Raw genomic sequence first — 16617 nt, 5'->3', positions numbered from 1 at the left:
TATTTTTTTTAATCTCTGTTTTTATTGCTGTGGTCTTTTTACCTTTTTTATATATTCAGTTGCAAGTTTCTTTAGTTACAACATATTCTACAGCAGGAAAAGAAAGGACCTGGAGCAGGAGAACACAACAACTAAGACAGTTGAAATGAGATAATAATGCATTTTTACTGCCATGCAGACCCCTTTAAAAACAATGTGTCAGATTATATTTAGCACAAATTATGTGCAATCACTGTCTGTCATCTGTTACATGTGATCCCTTCCTTTGTGGAGCATCTTGAAGAAACTACATTTTACATCATTCAACACAGTGAAGCTACACACAGCATCACTGTTTTGAATGATGTGTGTGCAGAGTTTGTATTCAGGGGGAAAAGTCTCTCTGTGCTCACCTAAAATCTGAGTATAAGGTGTGTATCTACAAACATGATTTGTGATATCACACTACCACCACCACTAGTTTGGGAAACCAATCATGGTCCAGTATGAAACAACACAAGTGTGATGTGGAAACTTGAAACCTGCAGCACACAAACACTGAGAATGGACTTTTCAGTGGATTACGAGACATCTTGTGTCCAGCAGTTAAACTTTCAAGATGAAAAATATTTACATATTCAAAGATTTCCCAGTGAAAGGAGTGGATGTAATCTATCAAACAAAGGTCAACTTAAATCTGCATTCATCTTTTGGCCCCTTGGGGGCAGCAGAACAAAAAGTGAAGAGGATATTAAAGGACTGGTTCACAATTTTTAAAGTCTGTCTTAAAACAACAGTCAGATGCCCAAATGAACAGTGAAAGAGGTTCTCAGTAATCTGTAATCATTCCTCCTGTTCATACTGGCTGTTTAAAGATCCCCTTCATCTGTGCTTTCAATGTAAATGATGGGGGCCAAAATCCACAGTGTGTCCACACAGTCATTTTGTGTGAAAATTCATTTAAAAATCATGTGGAGCTTATATGAGGCGTCAGCAGTCTGAGTTAGTCATATCAAGTGGATATGTGCCCCAACCTGCTGTATTCAACCTTTACTGGAAGTGTGTTTAACTCGCTGCAGAGCTGTGCACCTACACGCATAGTGAGGGCAGAAGAAGTCACACTGAATGATATTGATTCACGTTTATGTGAAACATGAACATGTATTGATATTCTTGGCTTTTTGCTCTGTCCTGCTGAATGTCCATGTCTATTACAGACCATATCCTGTCATTTCCCTACAGTTAAAATGCTGTCAGGAACCATTAAAGAGAAGCACAGTGAATATTTCATTCCTCATCTCCTCCTGTGATGTTCATTCTGTCTGAGAGGAGCTTTAATCTTGTTTAAATCATAACTTAGAAACATAATATTTGATAAGAGAGCCTCTACTTTCTAACATTCTCAGTATAACGTCATATATTTGTACTGATATGTTCTTACTTATGGAGGCAGACACTGTCAAATTTTTTTTAATATTTGAATTTTAATCAGGTATTTTGTTCAATTCGGGGGCAATTCAGAGTTTCCAATCAGCCTAACCTGCATGTATTTGTGTTGTTGGAGGAAACTGGAGTGCTGGGAGAAAAGCCACACAGACACGAGGAGAACACGCAAACTCCACACAGAAATAAGCAGCTGGTCAGGTGGAGGTGTTTCTGTGAGGCTGCAGTGCTGATAACTGAGCCAATGTGCCACCCTGAAGAGGGAAGGAGGTTAGGAAAGATAGAGGGAGGACTGAAGAGAGGGTGGGGGTGAGGGAGGAAAGGAGGGAGGATAAAGAGAGGGAGATGGAGGGAGGGTGGAGAGGTGAAGGGGGGAGGAAGAGGGAGCTACTGCTGTCCGGCCTGTGCTGAACAACCAGCAGCTTCCTCCACGTTACTGTCGCTGTCACACTTCTTCTTCTTCTACATCCAGCTCCAAAAAGCTTTTTTCTTCTCAGTCTTCTCCTCTTTTTCTGTCTGTTTCTTTTCTTTCTTTTCCTTCTTTGTTTTTTCCTCCTCTGTCTGTCTGACTTCATCCAGATCAGTTTCGGTGTTCGCCTTCTTCTTGCGAGACCAGGAACGTCTGATCATCTTCTTTTTCAAATTTCCTCCAGTTTCTTCTTCTCCTCCTCCATCTGTTTAACTCTGGCCTCCCAGGTCTCTTCCTTCTCAGCCAGCTCCTTTGTGAGTTTCTCCTCCAGAGCGTCGCACTTGTTCTGTCAAGTTTTCTGGCTCTGGAGGAGTTCAGTCTCTTTGCTGCTCAGCTGGATGGAGATCTCTGTCAGCCTCTCGGACAGATTCTTCTTCTCTTTCCTGAGCGTCAGGATTTCAGAGTCTCTCTGGTTGAGCGGCTCTTCCAGCTACTTCACCTTTTTCTGCCACTTATCCTGAATTCGCAGCTTCACCTGGAGCGTTTCATCTCTCAGCTCCGAGGCCGCTACTTTGCCTTCCTCCCATCCTGCTGTCATGGAGGTGTACTCCTCCTTCCAGAAGCGCTTCATTTGTGGGGTCTCCAGGGCATTCTTTTGGAGACGTATCTCTTTAAGATGATGTATAGTTTCTCTTTTCATGTTCCTCTTTTGAGTTCCTCTTTGGTTGCTAGATCTGCCTCCAGCTTGTTAATTGTTACTTTGGTGTTTCGTAACTTGCGTTTAACTTCCAGAGGCTGAAAACATGATCGCTATTATTAGTCTTTGGAGCCGTCTCTAGACAAACTAACATGACCAAACCCTTGTAATGAAGGAACATGTGACCCAGTGCAACAGTTTGCCTAATTGACATGTTTTTTAATAGTTCTTGGGCAACAATGGAGGTCTACAGCACAGAGGAATAAGATCAATTAGGCTTTAGATACACACACAATACTTGTAAGCAGATCAATTCATTGTTGGTTTGGCTCCAAACATGAGATTTGTTAACAATAAGAAAAATGTAGAAAATCGCCAGCCTTATCCTTTTAACCATTTTCTGAAACACTGTCAGAGCTCTGTGAACACTAAGAGCAATCACCACACCATTTTCTACTGAGCACTTTTAACTTATGTTTTTAAAGTAAATAACTTCCTCGACATGTTTAGTATGTGACAGTGTGACAGAATGTAATTTCTTATTGAGACTTACACACACAAACCAAATAATAAAGTCAAACAGCCTCTACAGCCAACTGAATAAGCTCATGTCATGCAAACACCGTTTTCAACTGTGTATTTACTGTCACGGTTCACCTTTCTGTCATGTCCCCTAATGACAGTAAGTATATATGTAACAGTGATGTAAAAAAAGACAATACATAAATGAAAGTACAGTAAAAACAAAGGCCTCAGTACAGAAATGCATGTGCATAAGTAAGTATTTATTTAAAAAGAAACATTGTAAATGTCCTCCAGCAAAATATTTTTGTCATGGTGTAACCCTCCCCTCCATATCACATGGGAATCCCTGAGATACTCTGTAAGCTACACTTGACATGTGATAAGCTGCACTAAAACGGCAATGTTCATTTGTTATTATATTCTTGAAATATATGTCACATGTATATTTGAAAAGTTTGGACAGTTTTCTGCACACAATGAACATTTTGATATACACGTCTAGAGTAGAGAGACTAACTCAATGCATCACTGGATCATCTGAACATATTTGGACTCATATATTTGAAACGACAAACAAGAAACGTGAATACAGTTGTGAGAAAATGAACTGCAGGTTTTAGAATAGCACACTGTGTTTTTATTTGATAATTGTGCCAAAGCAACTGATAAAAACTGTAAATAGACTGAGAAGTCTGAGCTCAACTGGATTTCAGAAACATGTAATAAATCCTTTTTCTGCTTGTTTCTCACAAATACTTTTGTGAGGCTTGTCGCAGGATTTATCAAACCAACAGTTCAGATCTTCAGGTCCTCCTTTCTCTCCCATCCTCACACAGTCCTCTCCTTCAGGATTTTCCTCCTCCCAATTGTCCGGCTCACGTTTTTGCCAGAAAGACAAACTAAAGGATGGAGAACAGAAAGACTTGGTTAAATAAAAACGAGTTGATTAGATTTTTGGATTTTTAGAAATGTTTTCACAACAATCAAACCTTGTGTTCAGTGGTGAGTCGTCCACCCAAAACCATTCGCCCTCTTTCTTTGAGTCTGTCAGTCCGATCCAGAACTTGTCCTCAGCATCGTTCATTTTGTCACTCAGTTTCTTTGTCAAGAATGTCTGAAGAGGAAAAGTTGATGAAATGATGATATGTAACATGACTTTTCTGTGCTGAGACACCATGTTAACTGATTCAGAAACATAAGGATGTGATAAAATGCACAAGAACACAGTCAGTGTGCTACATGAACCTGCTGCAGTGTTTTATACCTGCTCATCCCTGCTGTCTATCTTCACCAGGTCTCCTCCTTGACTTTGGCAGTCACGTCTGCTCTCTTCCCAGGATGAATTTGTGATGGAGAAATAATAGCACTTTCCTCCATATTGCTCCCAGTCTTTGTCACATTTCGGGCGTGAATCACCTTTAAAGAGATTACAGCAAGGAATTGAGTCAGGTGGAACAAATCACTGTTTATCTAACTTCTGTTACCTGTCAATCTATTATAGCTTCTATAATCATCATCAGAGGTTAAAAAAGTGTGAAGGAAGAATCCATCACTTACTTAGTTTTATTTCAGGAGGTTTTGGGCAGGAACGTGGCACCACCTTTTGAGTGAGATTGAGTGTCTCTGTTGAAAAAGAAGGGATAAAAAAAAATGTCATTTTCATCAATCTTATTTAGAAATCTTTCACACTACTCAAAAAAGTTGAGAATAATAATTGACAACAACTTGAAAATAAATTTATATCATCTAACTGGTCAGCTGAAATGAAAATATACTATAATCTAAAATGTGTAAAGTAACATTAAAGTTACATTTCAGTGTTGCATGAAAAATGTGGACAGAACCTTGTAGAAAGAGTCAAACTCAAACTCTTACCTGTGAAATTTTTCTCCAGATCTTTATACTTGGCTGTCAGTGTTTGGTACCTTTCTTCCAGTGATTGGTACTTTTTCTTGGTTTGCATGTGATCATGATCTATTTTTAAAACAAAAGTAGTCAGTAAAGCTTTAAACAGTCATTTTTGGGCAGGAAGGTGGCACCATCTTTCTAGAGAGTGTCTCTGTTGAAAAAGAAAGGATAAAAAAGAAATGTCACTTTCATCATTCTTATTTAGAAATGTTGCTCCCAGCCTCTCTGACATTTCAGGCATGAATCACCTTTGAAGAGATTCTCATGAAGACTTCAGTGAGGTTTAACAAGTTTATATTTGTGTAATTTGGGGGCAGCAGAAACTTTGAGGAGGAAGAGTTTGAATCTGAGAGCAGCTGAAACAATTAGAACAAATTAATGAACCTTCATAGATACAACATGCTGCCTTTGAGCAAGGCACCTACCTTGCAACTTACTGACACATTCAGTATGAACTGATGCAAAATGAATAATAAAATAGATCCCATCTGACTGACTGTATCTGTTGTTTGTGTTTGGGTCTGTTTGTAGTATTATTAGAGGGTGTAACAGCATCAGAGAACAAATGTGAAGGGAAAATGCATTACTTATTAGAGCCTGTCTGTTATGAAAATGATTTAGAAAATCAATTTCAGTTGTGTTAACAAAACTGTTCACACTATTGTCCACATAGAAAGAGCAATTACATTAAAATACATTAATAACTGGGATCATTGGCCTACTGACGTTAGGAGGACAATCCAATCTCCGCAGCTAAGATGTTGGCTCTCCACCGGCAACTTCCTCACACACTTACATCAACACAATGGCTGAACACATTTCTCAATGTGATCATTGTAGAGCTCTCAGTGGCTAGAATGCATGGTGCAAGTGAGAGAAGTGTTACACAATGGACAGGAGCCTATGATAAGGTCTGTCTGTCTTCTGTCTCTGTTTGATGCAGGTATGATGCTGTAACGTTTCAACTTATCCTGAGATCTGTATTTTATGTGTATTGGTTGTAATTTCATTGCTCTCCTTTGAGAAAATTAAAAAAGAAAACAACATTTTATGAGAAAAGAAGGATGACAATCCAAGTTAAATCCAAAACTTTGCATTTTAAGATGACATTTTTGTGTTAGATTTGTGGACAGTTTAAACCCAAACTCTGACAGTCTTACCATTGAGATGTCTTTGTACATCTTCGTACTTGGTTTTCAGCATTTGGAGACTTTCCTTGGTTTGCATGTTGACCATAGCTGATGGGGGGAAAGAAACACCTCTTTTTGTTAATCAATGCTTGATAATGAGCAATGATGACAATCTAGTTTCACTGAAAGACAAAACTCACTAATGTTACAGCTTTTCTCAGTAGCTTTGGTACAAATAACTCTATAATGATACATTTCATAACTCTTAAAAAATGAAATTCTTGAATTCACAGGTTTTCTAGCATCAGAGTATGCATTTATTGTTGCTTTTACACATTCAAAAGTACAATTATGTTAAGCGGATCACTCTGCTGTTTCATTAGAAACTTTGTTCCTTTTAGATGAGTTTATGTTCATTGTGTGAATCTTCACAGGCATTATTTTAAGTTACACAATTCACTGTAAATCTTGACTTTTGTATCAGAAGATTTCATGGGTCACATTCAGTTGGCTGTAAAGGATATTTGATTTTACTGTTGGGTTAGTGTATGTTAATGAGATTATGCATGTCTCCAAAATGAAAAAAAAAGACTGATTAGTATTGTTTGATTTAATAATTCATGCTTGCATGTTGTACACTCATAACAATTATTGAATTGTTAAATCAAGAGCACAAATTACTAATTTGAGATCACGAAATGATTAAATAAATGATTAAATCAAGTGCCCAAGTAATTATTTTTGTGGACTTGTTAAATAAAGGTTCCATCAATAGTGAAATAAGTGACCTGTGTGCATGTACTATAGAGGTAAAGGGACTCTGGTCATAAATCCTTCGACATTTAACTGTCTTGACCTGAGCAAAGACAATAAGAAACATCACTTGCTGGCAGAGAAGCACTGATTGATGAAGTTACTTTGACAATAAAGATAAATATCTTGAGTTGGTCTTTTGCTGGACAGTTGAAGTGCAGCACAGTATAAAATGATGTGGTGATTTATTTCTTAGTGTTTTGAGAACTGCAACATTGTTTCAGAAAATGTGCTTTAAGCAACTGAGAAAAACTGTAAATGAGGTGATTAAAGTTTTTCAGCTAAGTTTAGTTATTTTAGATCAGCCACCTGATTGTTCTAAAAGTAAAACTACATTGATAAAACTGTACAAACTTACAGACACGATAAATAACAATGAGAGTGGCAACCAAAAGAGCGCTGAGAACCAGCAGGGCCACTCTCTCTGATGTGACCTTTGACCCTCCTTTTGACACTGCATGTTGTTGGGAGTCAAGAGCTTCACCTGTTACAGTTAGAAGAGACTGAGATGTAAATTAGACTTGAGTTTGGGTACAGAGTATTGACACAATAACATGCACACCTGTACAATATAATGCAGCCAGACTTAAAGGACAGGTTCCCAAGTCTCCCAGTCAGGAGCCCAAATGAACATTGAAACATGTTTTTCTTGCTGTAATCATTTCTCCTGTTCATACTGACCATAAAAAGATCCCTTCATAATACATTTACAATGTAAGCGATGGGGGACAAAATCCACAGTCCTCCTTCTGTGCAAAAATGTATTTAAAACTTTATCTGAAGCTAATATGAAGCTTCAATCATCCAAATGAGTCAAAACAAGTAGATATCTTTCAACGTTACAGTCTTTTTAGTGGCAAAGTTCCTCTTTTTGTTATTATACTTCCACCGCAACTCAACAAGGAAACACAAAGAGAGAATTTGATGCTAAAAAGACTGTAAATGTGGCAGATATCCACTTGATATGACTAACTCAGACTGCTGAAGCCTCATATAAGCAGATAAACATTTCCATAAATGTTTGCACAAAACAAGGATTGTAGATTTTGGCCCCACTTACATTGTAAACATATTTAGAAAGGATCTTATAATAACCAGTATGAACAGGAGGAATGATTAAAGTGAGCAAAACCTGTTTCAATGTTCATTTGAAAACTGACTGTTGTTTTAAGACAGACTTGAAAAACTGGGAACCCGTCCTTTAAAACCTCTCTGACATAATCTCCACAGAAACAGAATATTATGAGGTAGCATTTTTTTGCTATTAGAGGATCACACAAATGTTCATATTACTGTACCTGCAGAAACCTTAATGTTGAATTATTTGCAATTTTGGATTTTCATCTTTTCATAGTCCAAAAATCTCTTATTAATAAAATATTATTGAAGCCACATGACCACGACAGCTAAGACGTGGTCCTCTGAACTGGGCACTTATTGTGTTTGCTACATGCATTGACATATGAATATATAGCAAATATAACAACAAACATATAATTGATAGAGAAAAATAACACTTTATATGAGTACTGCTATCGCTATAAGAACATGTAAACATGGTTACAAACCTTATTTGGAAATAATTTCATTGATTCATTGATTTCAACATCAGAGGTAAACAAGGCCAGTATTTATGCAACTGCTACTAGTAAACTTTTGAACTTAAGTGAAAGATAAAAGTAAAAATCCTTCACTTTTACTCAAACTAAAGAATAAAAACTATTTATCACCTTTTAATATCTTTTGACTTAAAAACACTCCTGGTTGCATACAAATAACAATCAGCAAGACAAGTAATTTACCAAAAGGTAAAGAGACCTTCAGACTTGATACTTTGTGTGTCAGATAACTTAAAGTTCTTCAAAAATAATCTTCATGGCCACTTCCTCATTTGTTATCTGCCTTCCTATCTTCACTCCTTTAATGGTATAATTGTAGATCTCCTCACAGCCAGTGCCTTTCTTTCTTTCTTTCTTTTTATTTTTCTGTTTTTCTTTGTTGACTGGCAGGTAACAGTTAAAAAAAACAGGAGAGATTTAAAAGGAGAACAAGATGGCATGTACAAATAAAGCTGCACAAACACGGTCTGATTAAAAACTTAAAGTTACATTATATTTGCCATAAGGTTTGGTCAAACTTGGAAGTATGTCTATATGTCATTCAGGCAGCTGAAGCCTGTGTGACGAAGCTCTTCTGCTGCGGTTGAAGCAGTAAAACAGGCCTACTTCCTCAATTATAATCCAAAGTACACTAAATACAAATACGACTTTACCTCAAACAATTCAATTAGCATATCTGTAAATATACCTCAAATTTATATGGAAAAAAAATCTAATGAATTTGAGAATTCTGAAGTTGCAGAAAATTTCATCAACTTAAAAGTGGTCATCAAGAGGATCTTACAGGACGAATGACATGTGATTAACTGATAAAGAAATTTAACGACAAACTTGGCTTACTTTGTAAAAACATGAAATACTTTGCTGATTTTAATATAAATTTATAGGATACAACGCTGAAGATGGTTTCAAGCACATTAAGATAACATGAGGGTGCAATCTTTTAGAGGAAGAATACAAGTTTTTCTCTTGGAAAAATAACAATTTTGTTTAGACTGGTGGCTGTTTGCCTGATGATGACCTCTGGGGTCTGACTGTAGGGTCAGAGGTCATCGTTCCCCTCCGAGTAGATTTACCACCACCTCCATTTCTAGTTTTTACCTTCTGTGTGACTCATCATGCAGAGTTTTCAAGATCCTGACTTCAGAGTAAAGGGTGACAGTCACTGAGGAAGCTTTCTCTGCAACAAAAGAACACAACACTAAACTGCTGTTGGGTCCTTTTGAAATAATCTGTGAAGATAAAATTTCCATTTATTCTGTAAAAGTTCATATTTTACTCAAGTTATAACATAAAGACACCTTGTGGAAGTATTCGGTATCTTTTTGAAAAGCTTTGGCATAGATAGATAGATAGACAGATAGATAAATAGATAGATAGATAGATCATTGTATTTAAGACTCACCATTGACCTTTCTCCACTGCTCTCTCTTTAGGGTTGTGAGCTTCCACATTAATCTCTGGTATTTCACCGCTGTGTGAAAAACTTCCTGTTACCCAAAAATGTTTTCATTGTTATCAAACCTTGTGTTCAGTGATGAGTCATCCACCCAAAACCATTTCCTCTGAGTCTGTCAGTCTGACCCAGAACTTGTCCCCTTCATAGTTCATTTTGTCACTCAGTTTCTTCTCCAAGACTGTCTGAAGAGGAAAAGTTGATGAAAATGATGATATGTAACATGACTTTTCTGTGCTGAGACACCATGTTAACTGCTTCACAATCACAAATATGTGATAAAATACAAAAGAACAGAGTCAGTGCTCTACATGAACCTGCTGCAGTGTTTTATACCTGCTCATCCCTGCTGTCTATCTTCACCAGGTCTCCTCCATGACATTCGGCAGAGATGTCTGCTCTCTTCCCAGGATGAATAATTGGTGGAGAAATAATAACACTTTCCTCTAAATTGCTCCCAGACTTTGTCACATTTCAGGCCTTGAATCATCTTTAACAACAACTTAACAACAAACATATAGTTGATACACAAAAATAACACTTTATATGAGTACTGCTATCAGTATAAGAACATGTAAACATGGTTACAAACCTTATTTAGAGATAATTTAATTTGATTGATTTCAACATCAGAGGTAAACAAGGCCAGTATTTATCCAACTGCTAGGAGTAAACTTTTGAACTTAAGTGTAAGATTAAAGTAAAAATCCTTCACTTTTACTCCTACTCACAAATTTAAACACATAATATGTAATTTCAGCCACTGGGGGTCTCTCAATCAAAACAATAACAAAAGACGGAGTGTGATGACGGTGTGAAGTAGCGTGGGATCATGGGAGTTGTTGTCTTCATTGTTAAACAACAAGCTCCTCCGGGATAGGATTACTCCAGTGTTCATCGTTCCATCGTTCAGGATGACGCCATTGACAGGCGGCCAAATGAAACGGTCCGTTACCTTGATTAAAATTACTGATTTCACTGCGTTTGAAAATTGTTGGAAACATTTGGGATAATGTAAGTACACAACTCAACAAAACATATAACATAGGTCTAGTTGTTGTTAAACATGTTAATGTGGAATAGTTACATATTATAGCTTTAAGAATAAAAACTATTTATCTACTTTTAACTTCTTTTGCCTTAAAAACACTCCTGGTTGCATACAAATAACAATCAGCAAGACAAGTAATTTAGCAAAAGGTAAAGAGACAGTTAAGAAAAACAGGAGAGATTTAACAGGAGAACGAGATGACGTACAAATAAAGCTGCACAAACATGGTCTGATTAAAAACTTAAAGTTAGATTATATTGGCCATAAGGTTTGGTCAAACTTTGAAGTATGTCTATATTTCATTCACAGCAGCTGAAGCCTGTGTGACGAACCTCTTCTGCTGCTGTTAAAGCAGTAAAACAGGCCTACTTCCTCAATTATAATCCAAAGTACACTAAATACAAATACAACTTTACCTCAAACAAATAGCATATCTGTAAATATACCTCAAATTTATATGGAAAAAAAATCTGATGTATTTGAGAATTCTGAAGTTGCAGAAAATTTCATCAACTTAAAAGTGGTCATCAAGAGGATCTTACAGGACGAATGACGTGTGATTAACTGGTAAAGAAGTTAAACCACAAACTTGGCTTACTTTGTAAAAACAGGAAATACTTATTTATAGGATACAACGCTGAAGATGGTTTCAAGCGTATTAAGATAACATGAGGGTGCAGTCTTTTAGAAGAAGAATACATGTTTTTCTCTTGGAAAAACAACAATTTTGTTTAGACTGGTGGCTGTTTGCCTGATGATGACCTCTGGGGTCTGACTGTAGGGGTCAGAGGTCATCGTTCCCCTCCCAGTAGATTAACCACCACCTCCATTTCTAGTTTTTACCTTCTGTGTGACTCATCATGCAGAGTTTTCAAGATCCTGACTTCAGAGTAAAGTGACAGTCACTGAGGAAGCTTTCTCTGCAACAAAAGAACACAACACTAAACTGCTGTTGGGTCCTTTTGAAATAATTGGTGTAACTGCGGAAGATAAAATTTCCATTTATTCTGTAAAAGTTCATATTTTACTCAAGTTATAACAAATGAAAACACCTTGTGGAAGTATTTAGTACCTTTCTGAAAAGCTTTGGCATGGATGGATAGATGGGTGGATGGATATATATATAGACAGAATTGTATTTAAGACTCACCATTGACCTTTCCCCGTATCATTGGTTCTGTCCCAGTCTGGCTCTATGTCCCTCCACCAGTCCACCAGATGCCCTCGGACTTTTTCCCAGTTTGTTGAACTGGACTGAGTGGCAGTAGGCCCTGCAGGTTGACACTGAAGTTTGCTTTGACACTTATCTTAAGGAAATGTGACTGAAGACTGTAGCTTGCTACACACTGACCCTCATAGATATTATGTGCAAAAGTGAACTGAAACTGAGAGCAACAGTTGTCTTTCAGTCCTATTTTTATTGTTACATGCAGGCCACTCCTCTTGACAAACTTGTTGTTTGATGTTTATGTCAACAGCAATGTATGTTTGAGTTCTTTAAGGATGCTAAGGTTGTCAATGTTACGTTGAGGTGTTTGTGCTGTTTCTGCTCAGTGTGACTTGTGTATTTAAGTTATATTCATGTGTATGCTGTGTTTTTAGTTTTCAGTTTGCCCTGTGTTTGTCCTCCTGTGTTCCCAGCCTGCTTTTCCCTCCACTCTTCCCTCTTCACCTGCCCTGCATCATCCTCATTAGCCATGCCCTTTTCCCAGTATCTTCCATGAGGAGTCTCCAAAAGGAGGCGTGGTCCCCATGGCTCCTGATACTCCTGGACTCTCTCAGCAGTCCAGTGCCACAGAGTCTCTGTTACTCAGCGTAACTACTGAGGTCCAGTCTGTCTTTGCTGAGCTGCAGCAACAAAGTGAACAACAGAACATCATAAGAAATGATTCTGCACACTGACTGGCATAGCTTAACCAAATATACATTAAAATAACTTAAGTACAGAAGTAACACCTCTCCTACTCAGTCCAGTCTTCATCAAACAGAGAAAGAGTCTGAGAGCATCTGGTGGACTGGTGGACAACGGCAACCAATGAATATAGAGTCAGACTCTCTAGAGCAGGGGTCGGCAACCCGCGGCTCTTTCAATTCTCTGCCCTGGCTCCATGTGGCTTTGAAACAAAATATCAATAAATAATGGCTATTTAATTTATTTTATTTTATTTTATTTAGTTGTTTTATTTTAATGTAATATTTGTTATTTTGGAGAGTTAGGTGATCTTGTAATATAAAAATAAAACGTGTTTTAATATTTTGTCGGTCGAAATATACGTCACCTGCCGGGCCGTTGCCGGGCAACAGGTAAGTGCATTTTTTTGAGCTGTCTACCCCCGGTAAGCTAACGATGGAAAAATCCAAAAAAGAGAAAGATTTCTAATGAAAATAGAACTTTTAATGCTTCATGGACAGATTTATTTGCTTTTACTGTTGACGAGAATGGTTCACCTGTTTGCTTAATATGTGGGGAAAAATTGGTGAACAACAACAAATGAAACCTTGAGAGACATTTCCAAAACAAACACTCAGCTTTCGCTGAAAAATACCCAACTGGAGATGATCGAAAAAGAACAGTTTCGGAACTGCTGCGGAAAACTGACCAGAGCAAAAACACTTTAAAGAGGTGGATGAAGTCTACAAATTCATGCACTTCGGTTAGTTTTGTGGCAGCTCAGGAGATCACCAGGCACGGGAAGCCGTTCAACATGCTGCCTCTGATCTCCTTTGAGGTACATCGTACATCCACACAGGTTGGAGTTTTGCATAACATATCTTAAAACTATCTTAATGACCTGTCAGGCAGATTTATGATTAAAAATACTCCTGACCTTAATGACAGTGCCGAGTGTAACGGGGGGTTATATTAGCCTCACAGTTTATAATACCCCCGTTAAGTTTGTTTTATATCGCTGATAATAGTGACAGCCTACAGTCTCTGCGTTGTGTTGTGATGATGATGATGGTGGACTAACGGCTGACAGTTAGTAACATCAGTTGACTCCAACGAAGACACCCAGACAGCTCCGATGTCGATTCAATGATGTCTGTTTATTGCTTACAAGCACTCCGGGATCTGGGGGATACAAGCCCGGTCTCAGTAAAACTATTTAACATAAATAAAATCATAATCAAAGGAAACTTACAATACTAATAAATGATTTCTGTGACGAAGCTTAATAACCGTTAAATAACAAATTACAGGGCCAACGGTCTAACCTTGACCAGGATCAAAAACTCACTATATTACAGATTACACAAACACACTATTGATACAGATGAATCAGTTCACATAGATAATCACTCTGAATGTCAATATAATTATAATTAGTAATAAAGTCTATCTCAGGTCAGCTATACATAATTATTTACAGGTTTTCATTTAATAGTCACACACTCACCTGGAGGATACAAGCCCGGTCTCACTTGTTCCCCCGGTGATGGGCTTTATAGCTGCATCGTTACCTTGGATACTATGAAGCCGAGTATTAAGTATCAAATATAAAATAACAGCATAAAATAATGAAAATAACACAAATATGTAAACCTTACAACTATTAAATAAAGGTAAAATTACTGACAAAATTCTATTCTATATTAAAAGATTTTGCTGTTAGACATAGTGACCATTTAAAGCACAACTAATGTATTTAATGTAACATTCAAGAGGCGTATGTTACATGAGCATATCACTATTATATCTGCAAAATATTAAATTCTTAAAAATAACTTTAAAAAAAATCATTGTACATATGGCAGAATAGTAAAGCATTTAGTCAGTCTGTAATGGCAGACAGGTTGTCCATAACATAGTTGACAAACTAACTAGCAAAAATATGTTTTCCCTTAAAATATCAAAAAAGTTGTTAATGTTGAATGAATGGATATTTTAACTTAAACCACTGATTGTTTTATTGAGAAAACACAATACAGTCATACGTTTTTGTTTATGCGAAATATGCACCCCTAATTAGATATTCACTCATAAGTGTAACTATAAGTGGTGTAATCGTCATTTTAGATTTCAAACAGATTTTGCGGCTCCAGGTGTGTTTTATTTGGTGGGAAATGGGCTCAAATGGCTCTTTGTACGCTGAAGGTTGCTGATCCCTGCTCTAGAGTCTCAAGAGTCAGTAACAAAACATTTCATATTCATGAACACAAATTTAGAAGTACAGCAGATGTGGACGTACTGCCCCCTTCTGGATGTATCTCTACTGTGAATCTTTGCTTGCAGAATATTTTTTTTTAATCTCTGTTTTTATTGCTGTGGTCTTTTTTTTACCTTTTTTATATATTCAGTTGCAAGTTTCTTTAGTTACAACATATTCTACAGCAGGAAAAGAAAGACCTGGAGCAGGAGAACACGACAAATAAGACAGTTGAAATGAGATAATAATGCATTTTTACTGCCATGCAGACCCCTTTAAAAACAATGTGTCAGATTATATTTAGCACAAATTATGTGCAATCACTGTCTGTCATCTGTTACATGTGATCCCTTCCTTTGTGGAGCATCTTCAAGAAACTACATTTTACTACATTCAACACAGTGAAGCTACACACAGCATCACTGTGTTGAATGATGTGTGTGCAGAGTTTGTATTCAGGGGGAAAAGTCTCTCTGTGCTCACCTAAAATCTGAGTATAAGGTGTGTATCTACAAACATGATTTGTGATATCACACTACCACTACCACTAGTTTGGGAAACCAATCGTGGTCCAGTATGAAACAACACAAGTGTGATGTGGAAACTTGAAACCTGCTCAGCGGATTACGAGACATCTTGTGTCCAGCAGTTAAACTTTCAAAATGAAAAATATTTACATATTCAAAGATTTCCCAGTGAAAGGAGTGGATGCAATCTATCAAACAAAGTTCAACTTAAATCTGCATTCATCTTTTTGGCCGCCTGGGGGCAGCAGAAAAAAAAATGATCAGGATATTAAAGGACTGGTTCACAATTTTTAAAGTCTGTCTTAAAACAACAGTCAGATGACCAAATGAACAGTGAAAGAGGTTCTCAGTAATCTGTAATCATTCCTCCTGTTCATACTGGCTGTTTAAAGATCCCCCTCAACTGTGCTTTCAATGTAAGTGATGGAGGCCAAAATCCACAGTGTGTCCACACAGTCATTTTGTGTGAAAATTCATTTAAAAATCATGTGGAGCTTATATGAGGCGTCAGCAGTCTGAGTTAGTCATATCAAGTGGATATGTGCCCCAACCTGCTGTATTCAACCTTTACTGGAAGTGTGTTTAACTCGCTGCAGAGCTGTGCACCTACACGCATAGTGAGGGCAGAAGAAGTCACACTGAATGATATCGATTCATGTTTATGTGAAACATGAACATGTATTGATATTCTTGGCTTTTTGCTCTGTCCTGCTGAATGTCCATGTCTATTACAGGCCATATCCTGTCATTTCCCTACAGTTAAAATGCTGTCAGGAACCATTAAAGAGAAGCACAGTGAATATTTCATTCCTCACCTCCTCCTGTGATGTTCATTCTGTCTGAAAGGAGCTTTAATCTTGTTTAAATCATAACTTAGAAACATAATATTTGATAAGAGAGCCTCTACTTTCT

At 37.3% G+C, this 16617-nt stretch overlaps 1 protein-coding gene across 8 annotated transcripts in view; it reads right to left on the bottom strand.

The window, feature by feature from the left end:
• The window catches only part of LOC137198400 (C-type lectin domain family 4 member D-like), a 56225-nt gene that overhangs the window by 7652 nt on the left and 31956 nt on the right, over positions 1-16617 (bottom strand). For 2 of the 8 annotated variants that reach the window (XM_067612228.1, XM_067612230.1), the window contains 5 exons: positions 4929-5027; positions 4611-4676; positions 4318-4469; positions 4043-4167; positions 3293-3952 (listed from right to left, as the gene is read on the bottom strand). In XM_067612228.1, coding sequence (XP_067468329.1) covers positions 3763-3952; positions 4043-4167; positions 4318-4469; positions 4611-4676; positions 4929-5027 — 632 coding nt within the window. In that variant the 3' untranslated portion in view covers positions 3293-3762. Of the gene's footprint in view, positions 1-3292; positions 3953-4042; positions 4168-4317; positions 4470-4610; positions 4677-4928; positions 5028-6121; positions 6200-7262; positions 7389-9624; positions 9704-12180; positions 12302-16617 lie in introns of those variants that run through there. The other 6 variants (XM_067612229.1, XM_067612234.1, XM_067612233.1 and 3 more) reach the window with 5 other exon arrangements.

The sequence above is a fragment of the Thunnus thynnus genome, chromosome 15, assembly GCF_963924715.1.
Source record: "Thunnus thynnus chromosome 15, fThuThy2.1, whole genome shotgun sequence".
In the NCBI taxonomy this organism is placed as follows: Eukaryota; Metazoa; Chordata; class Actinopteri; order Scombriformes; family Scombridae; genus Thunnus; species Thunnus thynnus.
This window is presented reverse-complemented; position numbering and strand designations above follow the sequence as displayed.